The 25,655-nt window shown below is 43.2% G+C and overlaps 1 protein-coding gene across 8 annotated transcripts in view; it reads left to right on the top strand.

The window, feature by feature from the left end:
* HBS1L (HBS1 like translational GTPase) overlaps positions 1-25,655 on the top strand; it is a 63,910-nt gene that overhangs the window by 14,346 nt on the left and 23,909 nt on the right. For 2 of the 8 annotated variants that reach the window (XM_085898316.1, XM_085898298.1), the window contains 8 exons: positions 5,405-5,587; positions 13,429-13,531; positions 13,852-14,114; positions 15,461-15,626; positions 15,976-16,093; positions 16,371-16,517; positions 19,701-19,775; positions 25,480-25,597. In XM_085898316.1, coding sequence (XP_085754442.1) covers positions 5,405-5,587; positions 13,429-13,531; positions 13,852-14,114; positions 15,461-15,626; positions 15,976-16,093; positions 16,371-16,517; positions 19,701-19,775; positions 25,480-25,597 — 1,173 coding nt within the window. Of the gene's footprint in view, positions 1-5,404; positions 5,588-7,806; positions 12,243-13,422; positions 13,532-13,851; positions 14,115-15,460; positions 15,627-15,975; positions 16,094-16,370; positions 16,518-19,700; positions 19,776-25,479; positions 25,598-25,655 lie in introns of those variants that run through there. The other 6 variants (XM_085898308.1, XM_085898288.1, XM_085898331.1 and 3 more) reach the window with 3 other exon arrangements.

The following is a 25,655-nucleotide window of genomic DNA, read 5'->3' as shown; positions in this document are numbered from 1 at the left end:
TTTTGGGGGGGCCTTTTGGGGGGTGACCCCCCAAATATTGCTCTGCCTATATCTTCGCTCCTAGACATGCCAGCTTCATAATCTTGGTGTCGAGGATAGGGTTTATGGGGGCTCTGAGTTCAATTATGATGGTTATGAGGTGATCTGAGGTCAAGGTCGTGGGTCCAAGGTCACCACAGGGTCATAAATGGCCTCAAAAGGTCAATTGGCCAAAATAATTGAACTATATTGGGTAATACCACTTTATATGGTTTTTTTGTGGGTGAGGAATTCAATGGTGACATTCTTTTTTTTATTGGAGGTCATGATCAGGTTATAAAGGTCATGGTCAAGGTCATTTGGGTAGGTAAAAATATGCTGAAAACAAATATGGCACATCTCGTGATATAACGTGCAAGTATAAAACCTTAATTTTGGCAAAAAAAAATCCAGAGCAATTGCATACTATAATGCATCACATTCTTGATCTCATAACCAAAACTATAAACCTGTAAATTTATAAAACCAGAAACCTGTACATTATACATCTTCACCCTCAATATCGTCATGCCTGACATTTTGACATTCGTGGTCATGACATTTGCAAAGCGGCGTGCAGGGGAGGTTGTTTTTTGCACAAGAACGGTTGCGTGCACAGGCAGAGGATTTACAGCCGCATTTGATCAGCTCGAGAACTGCTTGTGGAGCAGGTAGTGCAAGACACCGTAGACGGAAGATTGCACCATCCTCGAGGACCCAACCGTTGTCTTCCAAACTAGGAAGTTGGGGATGTGTCATGACATAAGCTTTGTTCACCATGCATACAAGTTTTGCCCGTTGAATATGAGGCAGCAGTGTTGCTCAGGTGGGGGGGCAGCATCTCAGACTCCATGTTTTTTCGACCTGAAGAGCTCCCAGCGAAGTTGGGGGAGCTAATGAAATGATCTGCCAGTGATTTGAGGTTCACATCACCTAGATTCGCCCGCTCCACCACCTTTTCTTTTAGATCTTTCACGAGTGATATATCATGTTTTTCAACAAGTTTCTTATTGACAGAGTCTCCTTCCTTGCAAATGATGCAAGTCCTCACTTCTGCAGGTTTTTGTTGAGACATTTTTTTCAGGTAGGTTAAAGTGTTCAGAGCTTGACTCCATGGGCACGTTCACAGTGATACAGGGAAACACCTGAAAATAAAGAAGAAAATAATGGACAAGATGTACAGACCACTAGGTTCAGATTCAGTTATTCTGCCAACACAGATTTGATAATTTTTAACTAAGAATGCCTTTTGCTTTTTAAAAAATTATTTGATATCATATAATCATAGGTCTACCTTAATATTACATTTTTTACATAGAATGTTATTTTCATTGGACTTGAATATATGTATCATTCTGTTTTAATGCTATAATTTTAGTCAGAAATGTATGGCACTTTTAGGCCACCAGACACAAACTAGTTAATAAAATGAAAGTTTAAAATTAAATAGAATATTTGACCAAATAACGTAATAATTTAGAGACGATGGTGTTACATTATAATATAGGTGGAAGTTTCAGCATACATACCTCTCAAGAGAGCCACTTTTCTCCAGTTATTTTCCAAAACATGGCATTATGGATTTGGCACCAGCATGGTTCAATGGGGAAATCCCCAGAAATACATGGTGTCCCATTAGGGACATAACACATCAAGATACATGTATAATGACTTTTTATTGATCAACACATTATGTAGATACTTAATCATTTGATTTGAAAGTTTATAATGGTAAAGTTAAATGTGATGTTTGATGAACAGAAATTTATCCGAAAGGAAGTTTTAATGGAAATGTAATTCGATACTGCATTTTTAGGGGGAAATGACAATTTGGCTCTGTTAATTGGAATTTATTTCCATAAACAAATATGATCTGTAAGTACCTTATCATACTTGATTTATGATATGAAACTTATCATTATAATTATGGGTATACCCAGAGAGTTTCATATATATTCCTTGAAATACATTACAATTGCCCACCCAAATGACCTTGGCCATGACCTTTATACCCTGATCATGACCTCCAATAAAAAAAGAACGTCACCATTGAATTACACACCCACAAAAACCCATATAAAGTGGTACTACATGATATAGTTCAATTATTTTGGCTAATTGACCGTTTGAGGCCATTTATGACCCTGTGGTGACCTGGGACCTATGACCTTGACCTCAGATCACCTCATAACCATCATAAATGAACTCAGAGCCCCCATAAACCCTATCCTAGACGCCAAGATTATGAAGCTAGCATGTCTAGGAGCGAAGATATAGGCCAAGCAATATTTGGGGGGTCACCCCACTAAATGGCCGCCCCAAATACCCGAAAAGTTCACGAAAAAATTCAACCCCAAATTTTTCTGTTTATTTACCCCCTATAGTTGACAAAACTGCAAAAAAATCAATTTTGGCACAAAAATCCTATGAAATTACATATCATAATGCACTATTCTTTCTATCCCTGCATTACACCCCAATAAATCTTCACTGTGCCACATAGCTTTCCTCGCCTGCTTGTAAATATATTATTATCATTAGGAATGTTCCCAGCTCGTCTTTGTGGTTTCTTTCATTGATCCAGCATGGTCCGAATCCAAGTTTAGCCAGGATTTTATTCCCAACGATCCGTTCCTTTTAGCCGGTACGTCCTTGGCTGTATCGCTCGGCTGCATCCGATCCGGTAGCGTGATCCTGTTCGGACAAGGCTTACCGAGGGCGTTTCCCCGGTAATTAAACCACGTGATTAATTAGGTAACCCGATGGACCCAAGGTCACGCGGTTGAGTTATTGGCGTCCATGGTCGGTTAAGCGACCCTCCGCATCACTGAATTATCCGTGTGCGACGGCCTACATTGGGGAGTCTGGTGGGAATTACAATCAATATAGTCATCACTCTCATCCTCTTCTCTAGAAATCGGTCTTCTTTTTCATCAACTCTCAGTGTGAATCCGGCCATGAAACTTTTACGTTTTCTTATTTGTACTGACAGCAGGGTTGTGTTCATTTACCAAGCAGCTCACTCGTGCTTGCCAAGCCGGCCATTCCCTATCAACTGCTTACCTGAGTGCTTAAGCCACTTGGCTAAAGCGCTCTTCAAAAAAACTTGGTAACTTAACGCACCCCTGGCATTGTACAGCAGGGACTTGTTAATGATGTTGACGATTTTGTGGAATGATATAAAATTCAACAGCATGCAAGGTGTTTTTGCATCTCCAATGGATGAGCAGCATCGGTACTGGAAACCATGCTGATTTTACGCACATTGGTTCAGTAAACTTTAATTATTGCAATAACCCTTTCGCGAGACATTCATTTTATTGTCGATTGGTTATTTACCGCAGTCGTATTTGAAAACGGCTGTTCGTCGGCCCTTGACAACAAAGCCGTGTCAGCTGTCGGAAATATTGTTACGAATTTGGAAGTTTACTGCACTCAACATACAGGTCCTATAGATCAGTTTTATCGGTAAGTACATGTTGCCAGTTAGCTTCCCGTCTCTTGTCTAATGGGTAATTAAATGTTCATGCGCTGTGGAGTTATTTTGATTGTTCGGGTTTTTCTTTTATTTTTACACCACCAACATCAACGCCGACAACACCGCATCACCCTCACCTTCACTTCGCTTCCGTCACGTCGCTCTGGCCAATGTCATGTTGGGCGGAGTTCAAGGAGGAGCCGCGTGGCAGCCCTCGACCAATCAGCGTGCAACGAGTGAGGTGACCATCGCCCGGCCAATCAGATCCCACGACAGGAGGAAAGGGCTCCGCGTGATGTCACCACGCCCCGGGCCAATCAAGGAGCTTGCCGCCCGTTTTGGCCAGTGAGAGAGACGAGCGATTTGCACGCCAAAGCTGGCCAGTGGGAGAGACAACAAGCGATTTGCGCGCTGAAACCAGCCAGTGAGAGAGGGAGGGTCGCGAGGAGATGCCCCCCCCTTGAAGAGAGGGTATAATTATGGGCACGGTCTGCACGCGTGGGGGTTCTGGCAAGAAGTGAGCATCTGCGCGCAAGGTGGTTGAGAGCGAAAACGTCTGTGCACGGAGTGGTCGATGCAACGGAGGGTCTTCTCCTGCCAGCCTTCGCCCTGCCGATTTCGTTCGCCTGGAGCCCGGTCGTGAGGGCATCTGGATCGTGCTGGGGGTCCAGTTCTGTCCCGAGGACCTGGTTCTTGAAGACCGCACAAGGCGGAAATGTCGAACAGACTCGCCTCCAGCTCGACTGTCTTCCGGGCTGGAGGTCCGAATAAAGACCACTTTGGTCTGTTTCTTTTGGGTATGTGCGTGTGTGTTTGTAGCGCCAGTCCGTAAGTAGTGAATTGTTAAGTGCTTTGCTGTACATACGTGCATTTCTTCTAATCGGTTTAACTCTGCTCTTGCGTGCTTCCCTCGTTCCCCAATTATTATTGTTAAATAAACATCCCCATTTGTGAAATGTATCCGCTCGTTTGTGTTCTTTCCTCCATTGGCTTAGTGTGCTGCGTGTTGGGGAAATTAGCCAGGCTGTTGCTGCTGTAACGGGACATTTGGACCGAAGGATCTCGGCAATAAACTGCTCGGGTCGCACGCGGTTCGAGTACGCTAAGCGGCTCGTTCCGTACGGGTGCCGTCGAGGGTGTGGAGACTCGGTAAATCGCCACGTGGTTATCTAGGTATTTTGAAAATTGGCGAATAACCCTGTACCACGTGGCAGAAATATTGATGCTTCACGGTCCGGGCAGGGACCCGTACTTTTTCGGAGTTTTCCGAAAAGGTACGATTTCAATTCCGGGCGATCGGTCGAGCCGACTCTACAGCTCCATCTGGCGGTCGTGCTCGCAGCCGATACCCGGCCCCACAACAATATGTTGATCGCTTATCTCCCGGTCATGTGGAGAGGAAAGCTGGCTTATGGGTTATACGTGCCTCATATTTCCTGAGAGCACTTTTATTGCCCCAGGTGGCGTGTTATTTGCGTGAAAATACGGTAGTCAAGTGAGACCTTTTGTCTGCATTACAATTACCCCCAGGCACTTTGCTTCACCACATTGACAGCTTTGATAACCTCATGCTTTTATGTGAAATAAATCTATGCAAGATGCTTGTTGCTGGCATGATGTATTGCTCACATGACATGGGATGGATGAGGCAAAACAGGTTCTCTCAAGCCGAGCAGTTGAGCCGACTCTCAGAGCTCTCATTTTGGTTGAAGCGGTTTACCGCTTATACCGATAATTATATAATACCGTTTACTGCTTGTACTGATAATTATATAATATATCTGATTTGGCAAATCAATTTTTGGCTTCTCGGGAATTATTTGATGTTTTCACTTTTATATATATATATATATATATATATATATATAATATATATTTTTTTTTTCATCAACCGCTGTGTGTTCTTAGCTCGACTAAATTCGTGTTTGGACGAAATGAGAAACGTTGCTGGTGACTCGTTTTCTGAACCTGTTATGGTTCAAGCTGTTATCAACAACAACTATGATCTGGAAAAAGCCTTGAATTTTCTATTTCTGCAAAACGAAACATCTTCGCCCAAGAATCCTGCATCAATACCATCCAGAATGAAAGGTATGAAACCTGTGTTGCCTGCCAATGGAATGTGTTTGCCTCCTCGGTCGCACTCCCTGTTTTTTTTATTTTATTTTATTTTTTTGTTAATTTTTAATGTTTTATACAAAGTCGAGGTTTGTGGAAGAGCGAGAACACATAACAGATCGGGATACAACAGAAGAAAAGGAATAGCAGAAAGAAGGGAAAACAACGGCAGCAGGGTTGAGGGACAAAAAGAGGGAGACTTGGACAAATATGGGATTATGGGGAAGAATGAGGGGTAGGTTAGGATGCATGGGGTGGACAAGATTGATACCAAAGCAAGCTCTGCAAGGAAAGAGAACTGCAAGGCTGAATTACCAGGCGATAGCGTTTTACTGGGTTTCCACGTTAGCAGGAATGATTTTGGTGGTTTCATATTGCGGAAAAGATACGTTTTAAATGGGTCTTCACGTTGGCAAGAGAGAGGTTTTGACAGAGATTATCATTGAAACCGTCGCATCACTGATTGCAGTTGAACAACATGACTTGTACATGTTACAGTTCAGCCTGTCAATATTTACTTCTTTTTAAATTTTTTTTTTTTTTTTTTAATTCCAGAAACATTTTGTTTACTGCTCACAGCCCAGCATCAATTTAAACCCTCATCCTCACACTTATTCGCAAAAAATATATATAGATATTATGAATTGGTTTTATGTTCCCAGGGATCAGACGTTGTGGCATTCTTTTTGGTGTTTTTTTTTTTTTTTTTCCAAGTTCCAAAATGCAATTCTCATCGAGTCAGGAATAATACACCACCTCGAAGGCTAAATGTAGCGCAATACATAACGCCACAATCACATTCCAGACGTGACGACGTCTTGTTACACCGCCATCTTACTTAATCCATCATCCCAATTCGAGCATCTGGAATTCAGCTCGTCACCTACGAGCATCAGATAGTCAGATACATGGGTTATGTTGTTCAACTGCCATCGGCGAAGTGACTATACGGATTGAGTGCTGGATCCTGGGATGACGTGCATGTCAGAAGAGGCCGAGTCGAGCACCGGATGTGACAGACATGACCGACAGATCACACAATTTTAAGATATCGATTTCATGTTGAGAAAAATTTCTTGATTATGAAGTTCTCGTATTCGGAGTGAGATTTTGACCGAATTTTCACATTTTTTTGACCGAAGAGAATTTGAAGGGTTTTTGCATATCACTGCCAATCTTCTTGTGTGTATATATACAAGAAAAATAATATCTACTGATAGTGGCACCAAGAAGAACAAGCCTGATGAGTTTGAAGAAGAAGAAGAGGATGTGGCCAAGCAGATGACATTGAAGTCCGTGCATAAATTTATGAGTGATTATAAACAGTGTGATGGGTATTTTATGTGGGCAGTGTCAGTGATGTTGGCGAGGGGAGGTTTGTGGGCTCTTCCCTGTGGGACATGTGTTAAGGTGGCATGCCTAAGGATTGACTGACTGATTGATGTGGTGAAGAAAGGGATAGCAACTTTAGTGGGTTTTTTTTGAAGGGGTTTAGTCGTACTTGTGAGGTGGATTTGCGGCTGACGTGGGTGCAGGTGGCATTAGTGGTGCTTTGACGGGATTGCTAGATGGGTAGTGGTTGCAGATGGGAGTGGGGGTGCTTTGTCGCAGCTTTGTGCTTTGTCCGGATTGCTAGATTACAGTCTTTCCACACTCTATCAGCACCTTTTTATCTTTTTGGTGTTTAATGACCTGTTTCACTCATAAACAGTTTCTTCAACTGCACATTACAACAACATTACTTCCATTTTAAGATCCCTAACTTGGGGATCATGATGCACCTGACTTTGGAACACTCCCACCCTCCCCCCACTCCCACCCCACCCTCCCTCCCTGCTCACTCTCCTCTCTGAACACACATGCCAAATTTTCTTAAGATCGGATAAAACCTGGAGAAGTAAACGGACTATTTACCCTTGATGTTATAGATTTCAAGAACATTCAGTCAACGGAGTAAGGGGCCATCAATTATTTTATTTTTATTTTTTCCCCACAAATGTTTAACATCGTGAATTTGTACGCACACCTTCGATTCACCATTTGTATTTTGACTGAAGATGAAAAGGAGAAATTGCTGCTTTATTAGTAATCCACTGCCTTTTCTCCCCTCTTTTCCCCTCTCTGTTGTTTTCTTTCTTTGCTATGGTTTCTCCTCCTGTTTGCCACGGCATCGATGGCTCACGTAAGGTAAGAAGAAACTTGTTTCTCACAATCGTATGCACTGTCGTACAGCGAGGCCCAGTTATCATTGTGTACCAAGGGTGAAGACACCTCTGAGACGTTTGATCTCAGCCAATTGTTAGCAGAACCTGCCGACAAAATGTGCACTCGCGTCGTCACGATGGGTGCAAATCCACTTCCTCGTGACGTTAAACAGTATGAAAATTTTGGGCGGCCGATTGTTGGACCAAGGATGAGGCTTTCCTCTGAGGGACTATTTCCAGGGTCTCAAATGGTATACGGTCAGACTAATTTGAGAAATTGTTGCGATTTTCCCGTTAAGAATGCTGAACGAGCCTGCGGAGTGGTCGAAAGTCACTCCTCATTGCAAGCGCTAAATATCGAGCCCATTGGCAGTTTGAGTGATTCTTTGGACCAATGTGGCTCAGACTTTATGTTAATTGGACAGACGAGTGATTCTTTGGATTTGATGCACTCGGCGGCCATGACGTGTGACAGGGCATCGTTGGACCGGCCAATGTCCAATTCGACTTCAGGTCGTTCTTCTGCTGTTAAAAGCAAATTTGCTGTTTCAGATGGTGACGACGCACGAGCACTTGCAAACGATGTTTTACGAAATTGGTTAACCGATTCAGATTTACTTCTGAACACGTCAAGGTTTGATCGGGAGACCGAGGCAAGTTCCATGGGCTTGCTTTTGGGTGAACTGGCAACACGTCACGAGAGAAAAATGCAGGAAATCGGCCATTCCACAGTGTTGCAAGCAACGGACACGATCAGCTGTCCTCGCCCATCTTTGTTTGACTTGGCAACTAAGCATGTTGAAAATCTTTCTTTGGAGAATGATGCCATCTGTCTGGAACAGCCAAACAGCTGCTCTTCAATCTTGGATTTCAAAAGGAAATTGAGAAAGGAGAATGCATTAGTTTCTCGTAAAAGCGCCGGGAAAACGAGACGCGTCCTACACACTATGTCAGGAACAAACATCGCCGAGATGTTTTGGCCTAAAGACACGGGAAACTTGAGCAATCCCCTTGCACCCATAAAGCCCGGTTTGTGGAAGAAGAAGAATCTTTGGAAGAAAGGTCTCCTTGCCAAACCGTCGCCGTTCGCTGCGGCACTTTGCTTCCGTCATTCTGCAGTGATTCAAAAACAAACGAAACATGCAGTGGTGTACGCAGTGTTCGAGTACCACAGGCAAATGATGGCGGTTAAGCCAAAAGTGGAGGCTCCTTTAATGGAAATTCCGCATTTTGATTTCTGCACACCATCGCCTGATGACATCGTAAAGGAAAAGCAGAAGAGAGCATTTTCTCATCGGAGGGACCCCAATTTATCTTTGATTTGATTTTTTAAATCATGGGTGTGTTGGGGTTGTGTACCCAGAGGTACACAATTTGGGTTTTTTTACCCAGAGAATAACTATGTGTATTGGGGTGTTGTACCTGGTGAGTACTAGGTACATTGGGATTTTTTTTTCTCCCTCTCTCTGGGGAATGCCTGCTGCTTTGGGGTTTTGCATCCAGAGAATACATGATGCATTGAGGTTTTGTACCCAGACAATACCTGCTGTTTATGGGTTTTGTACCTGGAGAATACCTGCTGCTTTGGGGTTTTGTACCTGGAGAATACCTGGTGCATCAGGGTTTTAAAACTAGTGCATAACTGGATTATTCAACTGGGTTTATACCTAGGTTATTTTGCTACTTTAGAGCGTGTCATTTTCCAATTCTTAAACCTGTAAATAGTCTTGATGGACCAAGATCGCTTTTAACAAATCTCGTGAAGGCTTTTTTAACACCTTTAATCAATGAGGAACATTACGATGCCACCTACTTGTGGTTTCTTGTTCATATTTATGATTTTATACCAGTGTGCAGCTAATGTTTTTAAGAGGGAGTAATGATACATGTGCAAGCGAGCACTTTGGTTTTTGGAAGTAAAATTGTTTTGGAGCTTGCTGATTGTTTTATCATTCAAGGAGTGCTATGGTTAAACTTTTTGAATCGAAGTTCATGGAACAATCTGCCCCGCACAGTCTTGAGAAATTAGAATATCGGCAGGGTGTACGAGTAGCGAATTTGATTGGTTGAGGAGATATAAAATTCCGTAATATTTTGGCCAAGTCCTGCCAAACGAAAAGGTTTTGAAAGTGCCAAAAAGGCATTTTGTGTTCTGCACTGTTCAACTGCAGTATATTATTGAATTGAAATAAAATAAAGATTTTGAAGGTCGTCGGAAAAAATAAAAATCCGGAAGTTTACCGCCATTGAAGCAGCGTCTTTAACACCACCTTATTAAACGCGTTCCATTCGTTCTTCATGCCTGTTCTTTGTGTCCTCGATAACGTCCTTAAAAACAGTAAGTTTCGTGTTTGGAATGATTTTCAATTTTGTTTGACAGACAGGCAGAGTTTAAAATATATATATATATATATATATATATATATATATATATATATATATATATATATATATATATATATATTTCTCTGCGCATGCATGACCGGGACAAATTCAGAGCCAAAATACTCCAGACTAAAGTCTGAAGTCCAAATTACAGGCTTGCTTTCCGATTCATGTTCTGATTCTTGTTCAAAATATCACATTCAATTTAAAGTAAATAGTTCCTCGATCATAAACTGACACCTGGAGTCAGGCAGACAGATAGACAGATAGATAGATGATAGATAAAGTGAACCAATTGCTGAACCCCACTTTTCGCTTTGTGCCCGTGGTGTATTAATTAAAACATTCTGCTTTTACATGTTGCAAGGTACGAGCTGTGCGAAATGAGTGCTGAGCGAACCGATCAGATAACCATTTGTTTGAAATGCGCCGAGTGTTGACTCTTACAACTACCTGATTGAAATGCACTGAACGATGGTGGATTGCATTTGTTCCTGGGTGTATAAAGATTGAGAGAATAGAACATTCTTCAGGCCCTAGCTTTGAGTGCTTAAAAAAAAAACAAAAAAAAAAACATTTCCTTTGCTGCTCACAACAAGAATGAGAGAAAAAAAAGCAGTTACAATTTTTTTTTTTTAATCTCCTTCGATTGATATTCTCGCATATATGGCCCCAGGTCACGCAGCCGCAAGCGATGCTGGGTGGGACTCTTACACGCTGAGTTAATTCACCTCAAAGATGGCCAGCTTAAGACTAAATCTTGCATGAAGCACCTTGAGCAGTTGTAGGTGCTCTGCGTTTTAATGAGCATGTCCACTCTGGTAGTTAGCTCTTTTTTTTTACCACCCCTCCATTCATCCATCCATTGGGACCATACTCTGTGCAGAGCATTGGTGCTGCTGAAGCAGTCTTCTGGGCTATTGGGCACAATCCTGGACGGGTCACCACTCCGACACAGGAGAACAAAGCTGGCACTCTTTTTGCTGACCTCGGAAGAATAACAGGTGGAGTCGACCCCACCTGGAAGTAATTCAACGGCCAAGCGGGATTTGAACTCGGGACCCTAGGGTCCCAAGCCCAACCCCTCCAAATATACTCGATTAAATCAAAATGGTTTCTGTGGGAAGGAATGGCAAGGACCTTCATGCATGCAGCCTTAACCGCTTCCCCCTGCCCTCCCCACCCACACTCTGCCCCCACTTATGACATCAAAACAATACACATACATGGGAACCAGCTAAGTGTGGAATGAGGCTGCTGTTGGACACAGGAGGCAGCAGGGCTGTCTACTGACATGATCGACTCGTGTGGGAGCTTGCTGATGAGCAAATCTACCAGAGCGAAGTTAAAACCAAGAGAGAAACAATTACCGAAAACATACGCACACACACACTATTTCATTCCTCTTTACTGGAGGAAAACATTCCATACGACTACAGCTGTGTTCTGTCTGAAAAATAGAACACAACTAAAATTAAAAACCAGTAAAATGAAGAGGAAGCAAAATACAGCTCACATTTTAAAAACCAATGAACTCGAATCAGACAACTTCACAGATTGACCGTGAGAAGGGGCACCTAAGCTGCATAAGGACTCTCTTACATACCACTGTCGTGTAAATAGTGTGCAGTTTGCTTTTTCAATATCGAGGAAAACCAAACCCACTCCCTCTTCTTTAGAAGCACAGTCAATCAAATCTCAAGTTGAAACTATGTGATCCGAGAGTAATCCTCCCAGAATACAATAACTCTGATGAACCACAGCTCCAATAAAACGGCACTCGATGGAGCGCATACCTTCATCAGGCTGAACGGTTTACGTTTTGTATCCCACTGCTAGGCCGGATCTGGATCCGGACCTGAACCAAAATATAATCGGCACCTAACCAACTTTTCCACCAAATTTGGTCATCCGTCCACAACCTTTGGAGATATCATCGAAAGTATCGTTTTTTGGCCCTTTTCTCAGAATGACTGTCTAAGTCCAATTCTAATAAGTTCCCCCCACAAATGCAATTTTTTTTTTTTATGTTTAAACATTTTTCGCATTTGTATATCTGTTGTAAAAGTTAAAGAAACATTGGAAACTGGTCCGATGAGTTGAGTCCAGATATTGAGGAAACCACCTAAAGCGAGCTTGAGGGCCTTGTAAGGAAAATTTGCATTGAGCATGGCCCTTTTGCGATTTATTTCTCACCATGCAATCGTAACAGTGTTGGTTCGAACCTGCAATGATTACCAAACCTTCGCCGAACCCTTTACCGATACAGTATTACTGTTAAAAACATCGCTTTCACTGGATTGCTTTGTTCTGTGCATTTAGTTGGTGTGACGTGCACCTGCACACATCACCTTTTTGTGGCGTTCCGTTCTTTCTTCCTCACCGTGCTTCACACGCCATCGTTCTGAAGAGTTGCCGTCGGTGACGACCCTGGAAGAACGCTTTGTCTCGCATCGTTTCATCTCCTTTAACGACTGGTAGGGTTGATTGGGTGACCTTGAGGTCCTCGCACTTGTCTCTAAGCTGCCTTGTCTGGGTTTGAATCCTGACCTGTCATCCTGATGTTTCACAGGCAGGGTGATTCATCAATGTGTGTGCCGTCCCTCGGATGGACATTAAACTGGGTGTCCCGTCTGCCAGCATTTGGTGGTCATTAAAGATCCCATGGTGTCCATGAAGAGCAGGCACCATGAGCAAACGACAAATTATTGTCGTAATCAGCAGAAGGCATTGCATCAGTGGCACGGCTGTGTCATCAGCCAATGGTGTCGCAGCCGCTGTAATATCACTGTGCTTTCAAATGCTCTCGAGGATTAAACAAGGACTCAGGTGGTAGATCACGTGTGAATGATTATTTTGCCCATTGTCCATTGCTGAGAGTGAACTAACTTTGTACATTGTAATTTGGAACATTTCTCTTTTCTTTTCTTTTTTTTTGCCACCATGGAATAATTGGAAACGACTGTTGAATGGCTCTTGTTTTATTGCCCAGTATTGTGCACTTTTGAGGGATTGCAGGAATGAAATAAAGGTAAATGAGCTGAACCTGGTGTGCTTTTCCTGTCTGTCCTCATGTTGGAATGTCATCCTGAAGCCCCCACCCATTGCATTGACGTCCCATTTGGGAATGCGTCGAGCGGCGCGGTGCCGAGTGCAACACGCTTTTGTACGCTAATTTTGAAAGCTCGAAGCTGCTGCCATCCGACCGTCTGTTTGTAGTTGCAGAAAAAAGACTAGAAATGGATGCCGACTTCAGAGCGAGTCTCGTGCCCAAAATTGCCAAAATGACGGTGTCGGGAAAGCAAACACTGGGATTTGAAACTCCGAGGCAAGTTTCACTCCGTAGTTGTTTCAACGGTCTATCCCCCTTCCCCCACCCCACACTTTTTTCCCACCTCGCTTATCTTGTCTACTGTTTAGCAATTCAATCATGTCTGGCACCAGTGTTGCCAAGTGGAAGTTCGTAATCCAAGGATGTTGTTTCTGAACCATCTCGATCGTTTTGGTACTTCTAGTGTACACCATAGTTTGGAGCCATATGCACAAACAGTGGTTGCATTTTTTTTTTTTTTTTTTTTTTTTTTTACATCTCCTCTCCTCAAACCCCCATCCTTTCTTCCCTCCCCCCACCCCTGAATTTCCCTGCAGTAAAAGCAATGACGTTAAAAATGAAGTCGCCAGCTCATCCCAGAAGAGCAACCATGTTGAGGATTTGAATATTCCAGCCAAAGAGGCTGATTCCACGCACACGGTATCAAAGCAGTCTTCCCCTGAAACGAGCGAAGAGATGGTTGTTCGTGCAAACACTACTCCCAGCAAGCCTTCTGGTAAAGGCCGTCAAACACTCGATATAAAAGCTGAGCTGGAGAAGAGGCAAGGAGGCAAGCAGCTGATTAATCTGGTGGTGATAGGTAAGCAACTGGTAACCTGTTCATTTCTGTTTTTCACACTTTTAGGGATGGAATTTGTTTTTCCAAACAGCGATCTAAGGGCCATAGAGAAGCTGCCAAGGACATTAAGAGACATCAGTGCACCTCAACATGAATACCAAGGGTATTTGATTGGCATACGACTGGAAATGAAAAATTGGACAAATTAGCATAATTGGTGTTGGACATGCAAAGACTATTGACAAATTGTCATACCATATGGGATTGGAACCTGAAATCTCAGCAGAACGAGCTCAGCTATCAGATGGGATGATTAAACAGACCAAAGCACATTTTATACTTGCACTTTAATCTTTTGCGAGCAACAAAAGGCCTGGTATTTTGTAGCCAAAGTTCCTTGATTTCAGGTTCAAGTACAGTCTTGTCATGCTCATTGCATCTGTCTCACAGAGCTTTGATTGTGACTTCAATCCCATGAGCTGCGTTTTAATCTGTGCCTTGTTATCCCCACACCTTTTGAAAAAAAAAAAAAAAACGAGGCGTGGAAAAAAAAAATTACACTAATTTGCTTTGTCTCTGTCTGTCTCACGCTATCTCCTCCTAAACAGTTGGGCAGAAATTCACCACACTTGGTAGTTCTGATCACCACATGACACGAAAGTGCAAGAGCAGTACCATTTTTGGCCCCACCCATTGGGTTTTTTGTTTTTGTTTGTTCTCTTGTTTGTTCTAATCAAAATTTGATATTGGGTCATTCCTGGTGGAAGTTTTTTTCATCTTTTTTTGATTTTTTTTAACTTTGCTTTCGGTGGGGATTTGCGATGGCGCACCATCGACTTCGCTCTCGTTATTTCTGCCTTGCTCTTGCATCCAATTTAGCAGCATCATTCTTTCTTTCCCTCTGCTTTCTTTCCATTCTTCCTTCAATCACCTCTTCCAGAAATCCATCTCTTCTCAAAATGTGACCAACCCATTTTTTTTTTCTCTTCCTCATCCTCTCAATAAACACCTCCTCTCCGACGCCAACTCGAGAACTTCTACATTTTGTGGTATTCAACTCGACCAAATCTTTACAACCATTGCCGCAGCCATGTCCTCACCCTTTGACGCACCTACGTCCCCACCAACTTGCACCCATGTAAATGCAAACTTTGTTCTGCTTAACCAGCCGTGTCTACCTTTTCTTCAAATAATTCAAAACCGGAATGTCAGGTCAAAGCTCAGGAATAAATTAAAAAAGAGATTCAATTTCAATTGTTTCTTCTTTGACAAATTTTTGAAAGTAAAAATAATCGAAGATCGAAGCTGTGACGTCCCTCTAAAAGTGCTGTGTATGTGTCCCTTTGTGCTGCGTGTCCTGTGTACAGGTCATGTGGATGCGGGTAAGAGCACGCTGATGGGACATTTGCTCTTCCTGCTGGGCAATGTTAACAAGCGTGTGATGCACAGGTACGAGCAGGAATCAAAAAAGGCAGGGAAGGCGTCGTTTGCATATGCATGGGTGCTGGACGAGACGGGCGAGGAGAGGGAAAGGTGATTCTCTCCACGTCACCTAACTTTTTAATCTGTATATTGTATATGTATTATTAATGGACCTCGTTGTACTACAGGGTAACAGAGTCGTAGGTTTATGGCTTAAAGTAACTTGGGTTCATCAGGGTGGGTTAGAGCACTCATGTTAATGGTCCTTTTGTGAAGTGCGAAAAAGTTGTTGTCGCACACATTTGTAGTAGATTCCACTTTTCCCGTTCCTCCCCCCCCCCCCTCCACATTATCTTGCTCTCAGTGCAGAGAATGACAGTTAGCTTTGCCTTTGCATTAACCTTTGTAAAGCCACTAAAGTGTGCGGTTTTTTGTTGTTGTTTTCTCTCTCCTGTTCAAGAGGGGTGACAATAGATGTCGGGATGACCAAGTTTGAAACCCAAACGAAAGTGGTTTCGCTCATGGATGCTCCTGGTCATAAGGATTTTATTCCAAACATGATCACAGGAGCAGCACAGGTACCTTTCCTTGGACGCGTTTTTTTTTCTTCATCGTACCGCCTCTTTTCAACTTGGACATTTTCCTGCATGTTGCAAATCACTGAGCACCATGATGACAAAATACTTCTTGTTCTGTTTTTTACACATCCAATTGTGGGTAGACCTGCACACGGCATTCGGAAGGTGATGTATTGTCGGTGCAGGAAGAAGTCGATCCCGCGGTGTTTGTGAATTTAGAGCAAAACCGCTCAAATCGCCCCCCCCTCCCCCCACCCCTTAATCCCACATGGTGCAGGCGGACGTGGCTGTGCTGGTGGTGAATGTGACAACGGGCGAGTTTGAAGCGGGTTTTGAGGCTGGTGGTCAGACCCGCGAGCATGCTTTGCTCGTCAGGTCTCTCGGAGTTACTCAGCTTGCGGTCGCCATGAACAAAATGGACACAGTGAGGACATTTTTGTTCTTACAATGTTGTACTCGGGCAAGTGTTCTGCCTTGTGGTTAAGTTGTTCTGGATTGTTGTGCTGTGGATGGTTTTAAAGGGATTTATTTTGGTTAATAGATACTTGTTTTGTGTGAGGTTAAGATAATAAATATAATGATTTTTTTTCCTCTCCCTAATAGTGAATGTGTGCAATAAAATTACATTATCAAGTCATAATTGTAATAATCAAGTAGATTGGCTGTTCTCGAGGCGATTGATCTTTATGCCTGTGGGAGTCAAGGTCTGAGCGTGGGAGCTGAGGATGTCTGAGCATGGGAGTGGAGGAGCATATTTGCGTGAACGTGATGAGGATTGAACCGAGTGATTTTTGAACTCTGCTCTTTTTTTTGGTGAAAAGCATTTACTTGTAAGCTAAATAAGCACAAATTTAATGTTTTGAGGAAAGCCGGGAGGTGAGACAGAAGAAAGGGAGGCGGAGGGTGGTGGGGAGGAAGAGAAGAGGGAGTGAGTGTGATGAGAGTCGGAAGGAATGCCTGGAGGGTGGAGGAAAGGAGTTGAGTATGGAGGGAGAGGGGTGGGGAGGGGGGAGTGAGTGGAGAAAGAGTGGTGTGTGTGCGCACACACGAGATTGATAACAGGCTGGGGGAGTAGGTCCATCAGGTCAGCCAGGGCAGCATTGCTGATTGATGATCTGATTATCCCAAACTGATCAAGATGGTACGTGGTCTGCCAGGTAGGCAACGGTTAATAAGCGAGGTCAGGCTAGGTAGTTTGAATGTGGGATCAATAGGGGGGGAGAGGAATCGAAGTGGTGGAGATGATGTAGAGAAGGAGGATGGAAGTGTTGTGTGTGCAGGAGATCAGATGGAAAGGTGACAGGGTGAGGAGGTTGGAAGGAGGACACAGGCTGTTCCACTGGGTGGGGTTGGAAGGAGTCATGGTGTGGAAATGATAGTATCAGCAGAGATCAGCAAGCAGGTGGTCAGAGTGGAAAGATGGGAGGGACAGATAGTTATGGCATGTTTGGTGGTACAGAGGCAAATGGTTTGTGTTGTCGGTATATGGGCCACAAACAGGAAGGAATAGAGCGGAGAAGCAGAATTCAGGGACGCACTGGAGAGGATGATGGGAATGGTTGAGCTGGAGGTGATGCTGTGCATTGCGGGAGACTACAATTTGCATGTGGGAGTAGCGGAGCTGGGTGAAGAGGAATGTTTTGGTAAATTTGGTCAGGGAATGAGGAATAGAGAATGTCCAGCTGGTGGCTAGGAATGGGATGGCTAAAGCTGGTTCATTCTTTCAAAAGTGGGAAAGCCACAAGATTACCTATAGGAGTGGACAACATAGAACAGAACTGGATTTGGTGGTCGTAAGGAAGTGACAGTTGTAGAGGGACAAGGATTGTAAGGCAGTGGTGGGAGAGCATGTTGTCACCCAGCATAAGCCTGTGGTGTTTGTGGAGTGGGGGAAGCGTAGGAGAAATGTCGTCGTAGAGTAAAAGGAGAGCATGAGGGCCAGGTATGATCAACTTCACAATGAAGTGGAAGAAGTATGCACCTGCATGGACAGAAGAAGAAAGCAGCAAGGAGAGCTGTGGAGAAGACTCGGAATGATTTGGAAGAGGATGGTGGGAGGAAGATATACAAGGTGGCTCGTGATAAAGATGAGGATGGTGTTGGGAGGCTAGTGACTGAGAGGGAAGCATTGTTAAAGGTGTGGGAAGGCTATTTCAAAGAGCTGTTGAACCAGAAAGGAAGCAACACAGAGCTGGAGCTACTGTTATGTCGAGAGGAAAGTGGATTTGATGGAGATCGCAGAGAAGGAAGTGCGGATGGCATTGAAGAGGATGAAGAAGGGAAGAGTGACAGGCATTGATGAGGTGTGTACAGAGATGATTGCAGTGGGAGAAGTCAGTCAGTTGGACAAAGAAGCTTGAATGTATGTGCGAGAGAGGGCTCAATTCTGGAGGGTTGGAGAACAGGGTTAATTGTGCCCATTATGGAAGGGGAATGGAGATGTTCAAGATCCAGGGAAGTACAGGAGCATTATGCTGCTTAGTCATGTCATGAAGGTACTGGAGAAGATTTTGGACGGGAAGATAAGTGTGGAGATCTAGATCGAAGAAGAGCAGCAGGGATTTAGAAAGGGGAGGGGGATGACAAGTGGGATGTTCATGCTGAGACAGCTGATGGAAAAGAGGTTGGCGGTGCAAGGTGAGATGGCATTGGGATTTGTGGACCTGGAGAAGCCCCACAACACTATATATACGTATGTGTGTATATATGTATATATATATATATATATGTATATATATGTATGTATATATATATATATATATATATATATATATATATATATATATATATATATATATATACATATATACATACGTGAAGGGAAATAGAGAGAGAGAAAGAGTTCCTTCTGTATCCATCCTGTCCTCCCCAATGTTTCCCACTTCATTGTTTGTCCAAGTCTCCCTCTATTTTGTCCCGAGACTCTGGTGTTGGTGTACCCCCACCCTCTCTGTTGTTGTTTCCTGATCCATTCAGTGTTCTAGCTCTTCCGTGAGCCTTGACTGTCTACAAAAAAACAAAACTCATAGGTTGGCACCCATTGCACAGGTTTGATGGGCCAAATGGTCTCTTTCGATGTTGATGTTCCTGCCCCATCGTAGTGTGGCAGCCATCTTTACAGAACGATTACTTGCGCTCCGTTCTGGGAAGTCGGGTGCTCAGCGGTCAACAGATGATTCACATTTATCTGTGCAATATCATACATTATATCATTTTTGACACACATGCACTATTAGGGAGAGAAAAATGTACTTTCTTTATCTTAATCTTTAATTTGTTGTTTTTTTATTTCCTTTTTTTTTTTTTTTTTTTATTATTATTTTTTTTTCTTTTGAGCTCTGTTCATCACTGAGGCTTCTGATGCTTTCATATTGCTCGAATGGCTCACCAGTGCACACGTTTACTGTTTTTCCAAAGTGATACGTAACTGTATCGAGGTATTTTTAAAACTTTTTTGATGGTTTGATGAGCTCCTCGCAATTGTGTGTCGGTACGTTGAAGTTAATTTATTTGCTTTGTTTTGTACAGAAACGTCACAGCATACATCCCTTGTGTGGATAAACAGGCATTTTGATGCTTGTGCTTTTTATTGCTGCCCTCTCTCCAGGTGGACTGGTCACAGGACAGGTTTGACTCAATCGCTGCCAAGATTGGACAGTTTTTGAAGCAGGCTGGTTTCAAGGTACCTGTCTCAGTACTCCGTTTTAATGTTCTTCATTTTGCATTGTGTGACCTGTTGGTGTTTTGGGAATCCGCTGAAGCCCTGAGTGGCTCCAATAATCCCTGTTTGTCTATACATCTGTCTGTGTGTGTTCTTGTCTGTTTACAATGTGCTGATTTCACTCTGATGAATGGTAAAGGCCAAAATCTCAGCACCTTGTGGCCCTTCATTGTGGATCACTCCAAGCATTTTATTCTTGTTTTTATTCTCTTGTGCTGCCAATAGAGACAATTGGTTTTGGCTGGAATTGGCAACTACATGTTTGTGGGTTTTTATCCCCGCCGCGTGGCGGAAGGGGGATATTGTTGTCACTCGGGTCGTCTGTCCGTCCGTCCGGCCGTCCGTCAGGCTGACTGGGCGTCAACATTTATAGCTGTGAGTGCGATAACTCATAAACTGTTCACCATATCGATTTGAAATTTGGGTCACATGTACCACCTGAAAAGGAAGAACCCTATTGATTTTGGGCGTGGCCGGATCCAAGATGGCTGACTGGGGCGGCCATCTTGAAAAAAATGTTTTTTGTAATAAATGGAAAACCGCTTATCTGATTTCAATAATTTTTGGTTACTACGTTCGTCACCCCTGGTGAACTTTTTCGAGATGATGACCAAGTGGTGTCTTGTTTCCAATTCACCTCCCTCATTATCTGGAATATGTATGACCTTTTTCATTCAATGGCGGGGGATTCCCCATCTCTGATGGGTATATTTGTGTTTGTTTGACTTCTCTGCACTCCTGAACCACTGGACTAGATGAGTTGAAACTTGTGGTTGTACTTGGGATGTGCACAGGAAGGTTTTTGGTGGTTAAAAAAAAAATTATATCCTTGGGATTCAGGGTGGTGGGAGGACCACAATTCTCTCTATTTACTGTTAAGTATTGGCACCCTGGCACTTCTTTTTTCAAATAATGCACCATTTTTTACAGAAAATTGTTGAAATTAAAAATATATATATTTTGGTATCCACTTGCAGTATGCATGGTGGGCTTGGGATATTCGGTTCCTGAGTTCAAATCCTAAGCCTGGTGTTGGCTTTGTGGTTAGGGTGGTGGCTTGGGATCGTAGGGTCCTGAGTTCAAGTCCCGTTGGCCGCTGAATTAAAAAAATACACCAGGAGGTTGACTCAGCCTGTCATCCTTCCGAGGTCGGCAAAATGAGCACCAGTGTACTGGTAAGGGGGACACTGCATCAGCGGCATAGCCGTGTCCCAACCAATGATGCAACCAGCAGCCACAGGCTGCACTCCATAGAGAGGGAGTTCAAATCCTGCTCATCCATTAAATTCATATCATGGGTTGACTCGGTCTGTCATCCTTCCAAGGTCGGCAAAACGAGAACCAGCTTGCTGGGGTGATTGAGCCATTTGAGTATCCTGTGTCGGAGTGGTGACCTGTCCAGTATTGTGCACAATAGCCCAGGAGACTGCTTCGGCAGCACCGACGCTCTGCACAGAGTATGGTTCCAATGGATGGATCCACATATGTATTTCTTTGGTTTGCAGTGGAACAAAAAAATAAAAAAGCTGAAACAATTACTAAATCTTAGCTTATCCCACACACAAATCCTAAAATGGTCTGGAAAATATTATTGGCACCTTTTGGATGTAAGAAATAATTATATTTCAAACAGGTGATTCTCCTTTACTTTGGAATTGAACTCACCTGTGGTGAGTTGCAGGTACCTGAAATATAAAAATCACTCATTCAACCAGTTTGAATAGATAAAAGTAGTCATTCTGTTATTTTGTGTCACTGTGTGGACCGCAATGAGCATGGAGAAAAGAAAGAAAACCAGAGAATTGTCTGAGGTGGTCAGACACAAGATTGTAGCCAAGCATGGACAATCTCAAGGCTACAAGTCGATCTCCAGAGACCTTGATGTTCCTGTGTCCACCGTACGCAATGTTATCAGGAAGTTTAAAGCCCATGGCACTGTAGCCAACGTCCCTGGACGTGGCCGCAACAGAAAACTTGATCGAAGATTGTAGCGAAGGATTGTTCAAATGATGGAGAAAGCACCTTGATGAACTGCCAAACAAATTCAAGCTGACCTTCAGACACAAGGCACAACAATTTCAACTTGCACCATCCATTGCCAACTCAATGAAAGGGAGTTCTAGGGTAGGAGACCCAGGAGGACCCCACTGCTGAGAGAGAGGACAGAAGAAAGCCTGACTGGAGTTTGCTAAAACATACCTGAACAAGCCAAAATCCTTCTGGGAGAATATCCTGTGGACAGATGAGACCAAATTAGAGCCTTTTGGTGAAGTGCACCATCCCAATGTTTACAGAAAACAAAATGAAGCCTTCAAAGAAAAGAACACCTTCCCTACATTCAAACATGGAGGAGGTTCAGCGATGTTTTGGGGTTGCTGTGGTGCCTCTGGCACTGGGTGCCTTGAATGTGTGCATGACATCATGAAATCAGGAGATTACCTAGGCATTTTGGAGTGCAATGTTCAACCCAGCGTCAGAAAGCTGGGTCTCCATAAAAAAATCATGGTCTTGGAGCAGGACAATGACCCCAAATACAATTCAAAAAGCACCCATGAATGGTTCAAGATGAAACACTGGACTGTTCTGAAGTGGCCAGCAATGAGTCCAGATCTAAATCCCATTGACCACCTGTACGGAGATCTGAAAACAGCAGTAGGGAGAAGGCACCGTTCAAATCTGGGAGAACTGGAGCAGTTTACACAAGAAGAGTGGGTCAAATTGCCAGGAGAGAGGTGAAGGAAGCTCATTCATGGTTATAGGAAGCACTTTAATGCAGTTATTTTGTCCAAAGGCTGTGTATGCAAGTACTGAATCATAAACAAACGTTCTGTAATATTAACTGAATTAAAGAATTGTGGACACAAAATACTTTTGTCAATTTCAACTTCTTTTTGAGAAAATTGTGAGTGAGTTGAAAAAAGTGCAAGGGTGCCAATATTTTTGGCCATGATAGTAAATGTGTATCGTACAGCATCGCCTGATGAGAGTGGGGTCATTGAGCATGACTACCTGCACCAAGCACATGACATAGGTCCCTCTTGCTATCCCCTGGTGGCCTGACCATATCTGCCCATAACTCATGAAAATCCTGGCGAGGGCTTACCCGTCCTCGAGGGCCATAAAACCAGACTCTTATGCAATAATCTTACAACTCTAATTAAAATATGGCAATTCTCTATGTGTGTCTGATAATTATAGCATCAAAAACATCTGCATCAATCTCCACCAAATTTTGCATACATATTCAGGGTGCCCAGGGGTCAGCTCATGGCACAAAATACCCCCCCCTCCCCGGCCACTCCACCATGCGAGGGTGGGGAGATTACTTTCGATTTTTACCTGTGCAAGTAGTGTACTGACCCCTGCTGGAGAGAGGGTGCATTGATGGTGGGAAACTATGCCTTTTCTGTAAATAAATCATCCTGTTCCCAAAGAGCGGTTATTACTGATCGAAAGAATTGCGTATTTGCATCTCGAGATTGTCGGAGTATAGATATAAACCTGTCTAACGACAATTGCTCGGAATGAATATTGGTAATGGAGTGGGGTGATTGGGAGCAGAGTGTGGGGATTCGGAATGGAGTTTGGCACGAACAAGAGTAGAGATGAAGAAAAAGCAAGTGTAAAAATATTAAACTTCAAATGAGAGGTTTAAAACGAATTGTCTAATCACTGCGGATCAAACATGCCATTGGATTGTTCTCCATCCTGAAATTCCATTCACTGTTGGAGAAGACTGTGTTGGCATCTTGCATTTTGTAATTAAGTACTTGATGTTTTGGTTTTTTTAATGATGCAATTTTTAAAATCCTGTTATTTTGAAGAAATCCGAAGTAGTGAGTTGATTGGTTGGCGTTACACGTTCGGTGTCGGCACTGCTCCTTTGGGCCTGGTCAAGGTGAGCTTTCTCCATTTTGCATAATCACTCGACTGATGTAATCCCAATCATCCCATTTTGTAGAAAATCTCAACTTTGATGATTCACAATGAAGTTTCTTTCTTATTATCCAATCATGCCATATTATATGGCAAATGGAGCTTCCAATTAACTCTCACCACTTTAGTCAGTCTTGGGCCCACCCTCCATTTTCTCACCACATGACCTTCAGCTCATTCATTTTCTTCTTAAGTTATTTTGTCCAAGGTCTCTCTGGCTGACCAACCTTTCTCTTCCTGTCAGGTGTCCAGTACATTGCCCTTTTCAGTATTTTTTTTCATTTTACAAGTGTAACACATGCCCAATACATCTCCAACTCCTAATTTTGATCTCCTCCATGATGTATTTTCTCCTTGGTAGTCTTTCCACCTCCTCCTTTCAGGCCATGACTGGCGAGAATTTTCTCAGGGTTTTCTTCTCGTTGCCATAAATGAAGGACTCCAGTTTGTTTGCTATTACCTGCATGATTTTTCAAGATTCACATCCAAAGAGTCTGACCAACTTCAACTTTGCTGTCAAATCCTCAGTTTGGTTTTGTTGTCGTTCTTGGATTTCCAAATTGCCCCGTGTCATGAATATGTACTCCCTTACCTTTTGAATCCATTGCAGTACATCTCCCGCTCCAATTGTACTAACCATGGATCCCAAGTTTGTGAACTTCAGTTTCGGTTTTCAAAAAAAAACATTGTTTGTTTATGTAATACTCAATAAGATTAAATACTCCACCAGTGCTGACAATTGACTCCACATTAAAATAGATGGTTGATTTTTTGAGTCGTTTATTTATTTATTTTTGGGGGGATGGTCATCCTCGAATATGCCAGGGTGAATTCTCCTCTTACAACGCCATGCAAAATCGTTCACCTTCGAGGTTTATTTCTTGCATTGTTTTTGTTGACCTTTAACAAAAATCGAAATGATGCAGGTACATTCCAAATTGATCTGCGTATAGCAATGCCATCGGGTTCACTCATGCACAGCGAATGTCATGTTGTGGGTGTTTTTTCACCGCGATCACCCAGTTCAATCCTGTGGTCCAGCTCTTTGTAAACAGCTGATATGGTAGAGTGTGGTACACAGGCTAAACCATTGGTACTCTGCTCTAATTATCCCCCGCCGTGTGGCGGAAGGGGGATATTGTCACCCAGGTCGTCCGGCTGTCCGTCCGTCCGGGCGTCAACATTTATAGCTGTGGGTGCGATCACTCAAACTGTTCGCCATATCGATTTGAAATTTGGGTCACACATGTACCACCTGAAAAGGAAGAACCCTATTGATTTTGGGCGTGGCCGGATCCAAGATGGCCAACTGGGGCGGCCATCTTCAAAAAAATGTTTTTTCGCCGTATCGATTTGAAATTTGAGTCACACATGTACCACCTGAAAAGGAAGAACCCTATTGATTTTGGGCGTGGCCGGATCCAAGATGGCCGACTGGGGCGGCCATCTTGAAAATGTTTTTTGTAATAAATGGAAAACTGCTTATCTGATTTCAATTATTTTTGGTTTCTACGTTTCTCACCCCTGGGGAACTTTTTCAAGATGATGACCAAATGGTGTCTTGTTTCCAATTCACCTCCCTCATTATCTGGAATATGTATGACCTTTTTCATTCAATGGCGGGGGGATTCCCCATCTCTGATGGTATATTTTTTTTACTTGCAGCCACAATGGGACTATGCAATGCTTGACATGCCATACTGCATGTTTGTTTTTTTTGCTTGTACAGGACTCTGAAGTTGCCTACATACCGACGAGTGGTTTGTCAGGAGAAAACCTCATAACGAGCAGCACAGAGGGACAGCTCACGGCCTGGTACAATGGTCCATGTCTACTCGAGCAGATCGGTATGATGGATCTGTGCTGGTTCTTGCAAAGTGTATGCCTTTATACTTTTTTTGAGGG

The sequence above is a fragment of the Eptatretus burgeri genome, chromosome 1 (assembly GCF_056783735.1).
Source record: "Eptatretus burgeri isolate ZD-2024b chromosome 1, Ebu_testis_v1, whole genome shotgun sequence".
NCBI lineage: Eukaryota > Metazoa > Chordata > Myxini > Myxiniformes > Myxinidae > Eptatretus > Eptatretus burgeri.
Note: the sequence above shows the minus strand (reverse complement) of the source record. Positions and strands in the feature narration are given on the sequence as shown.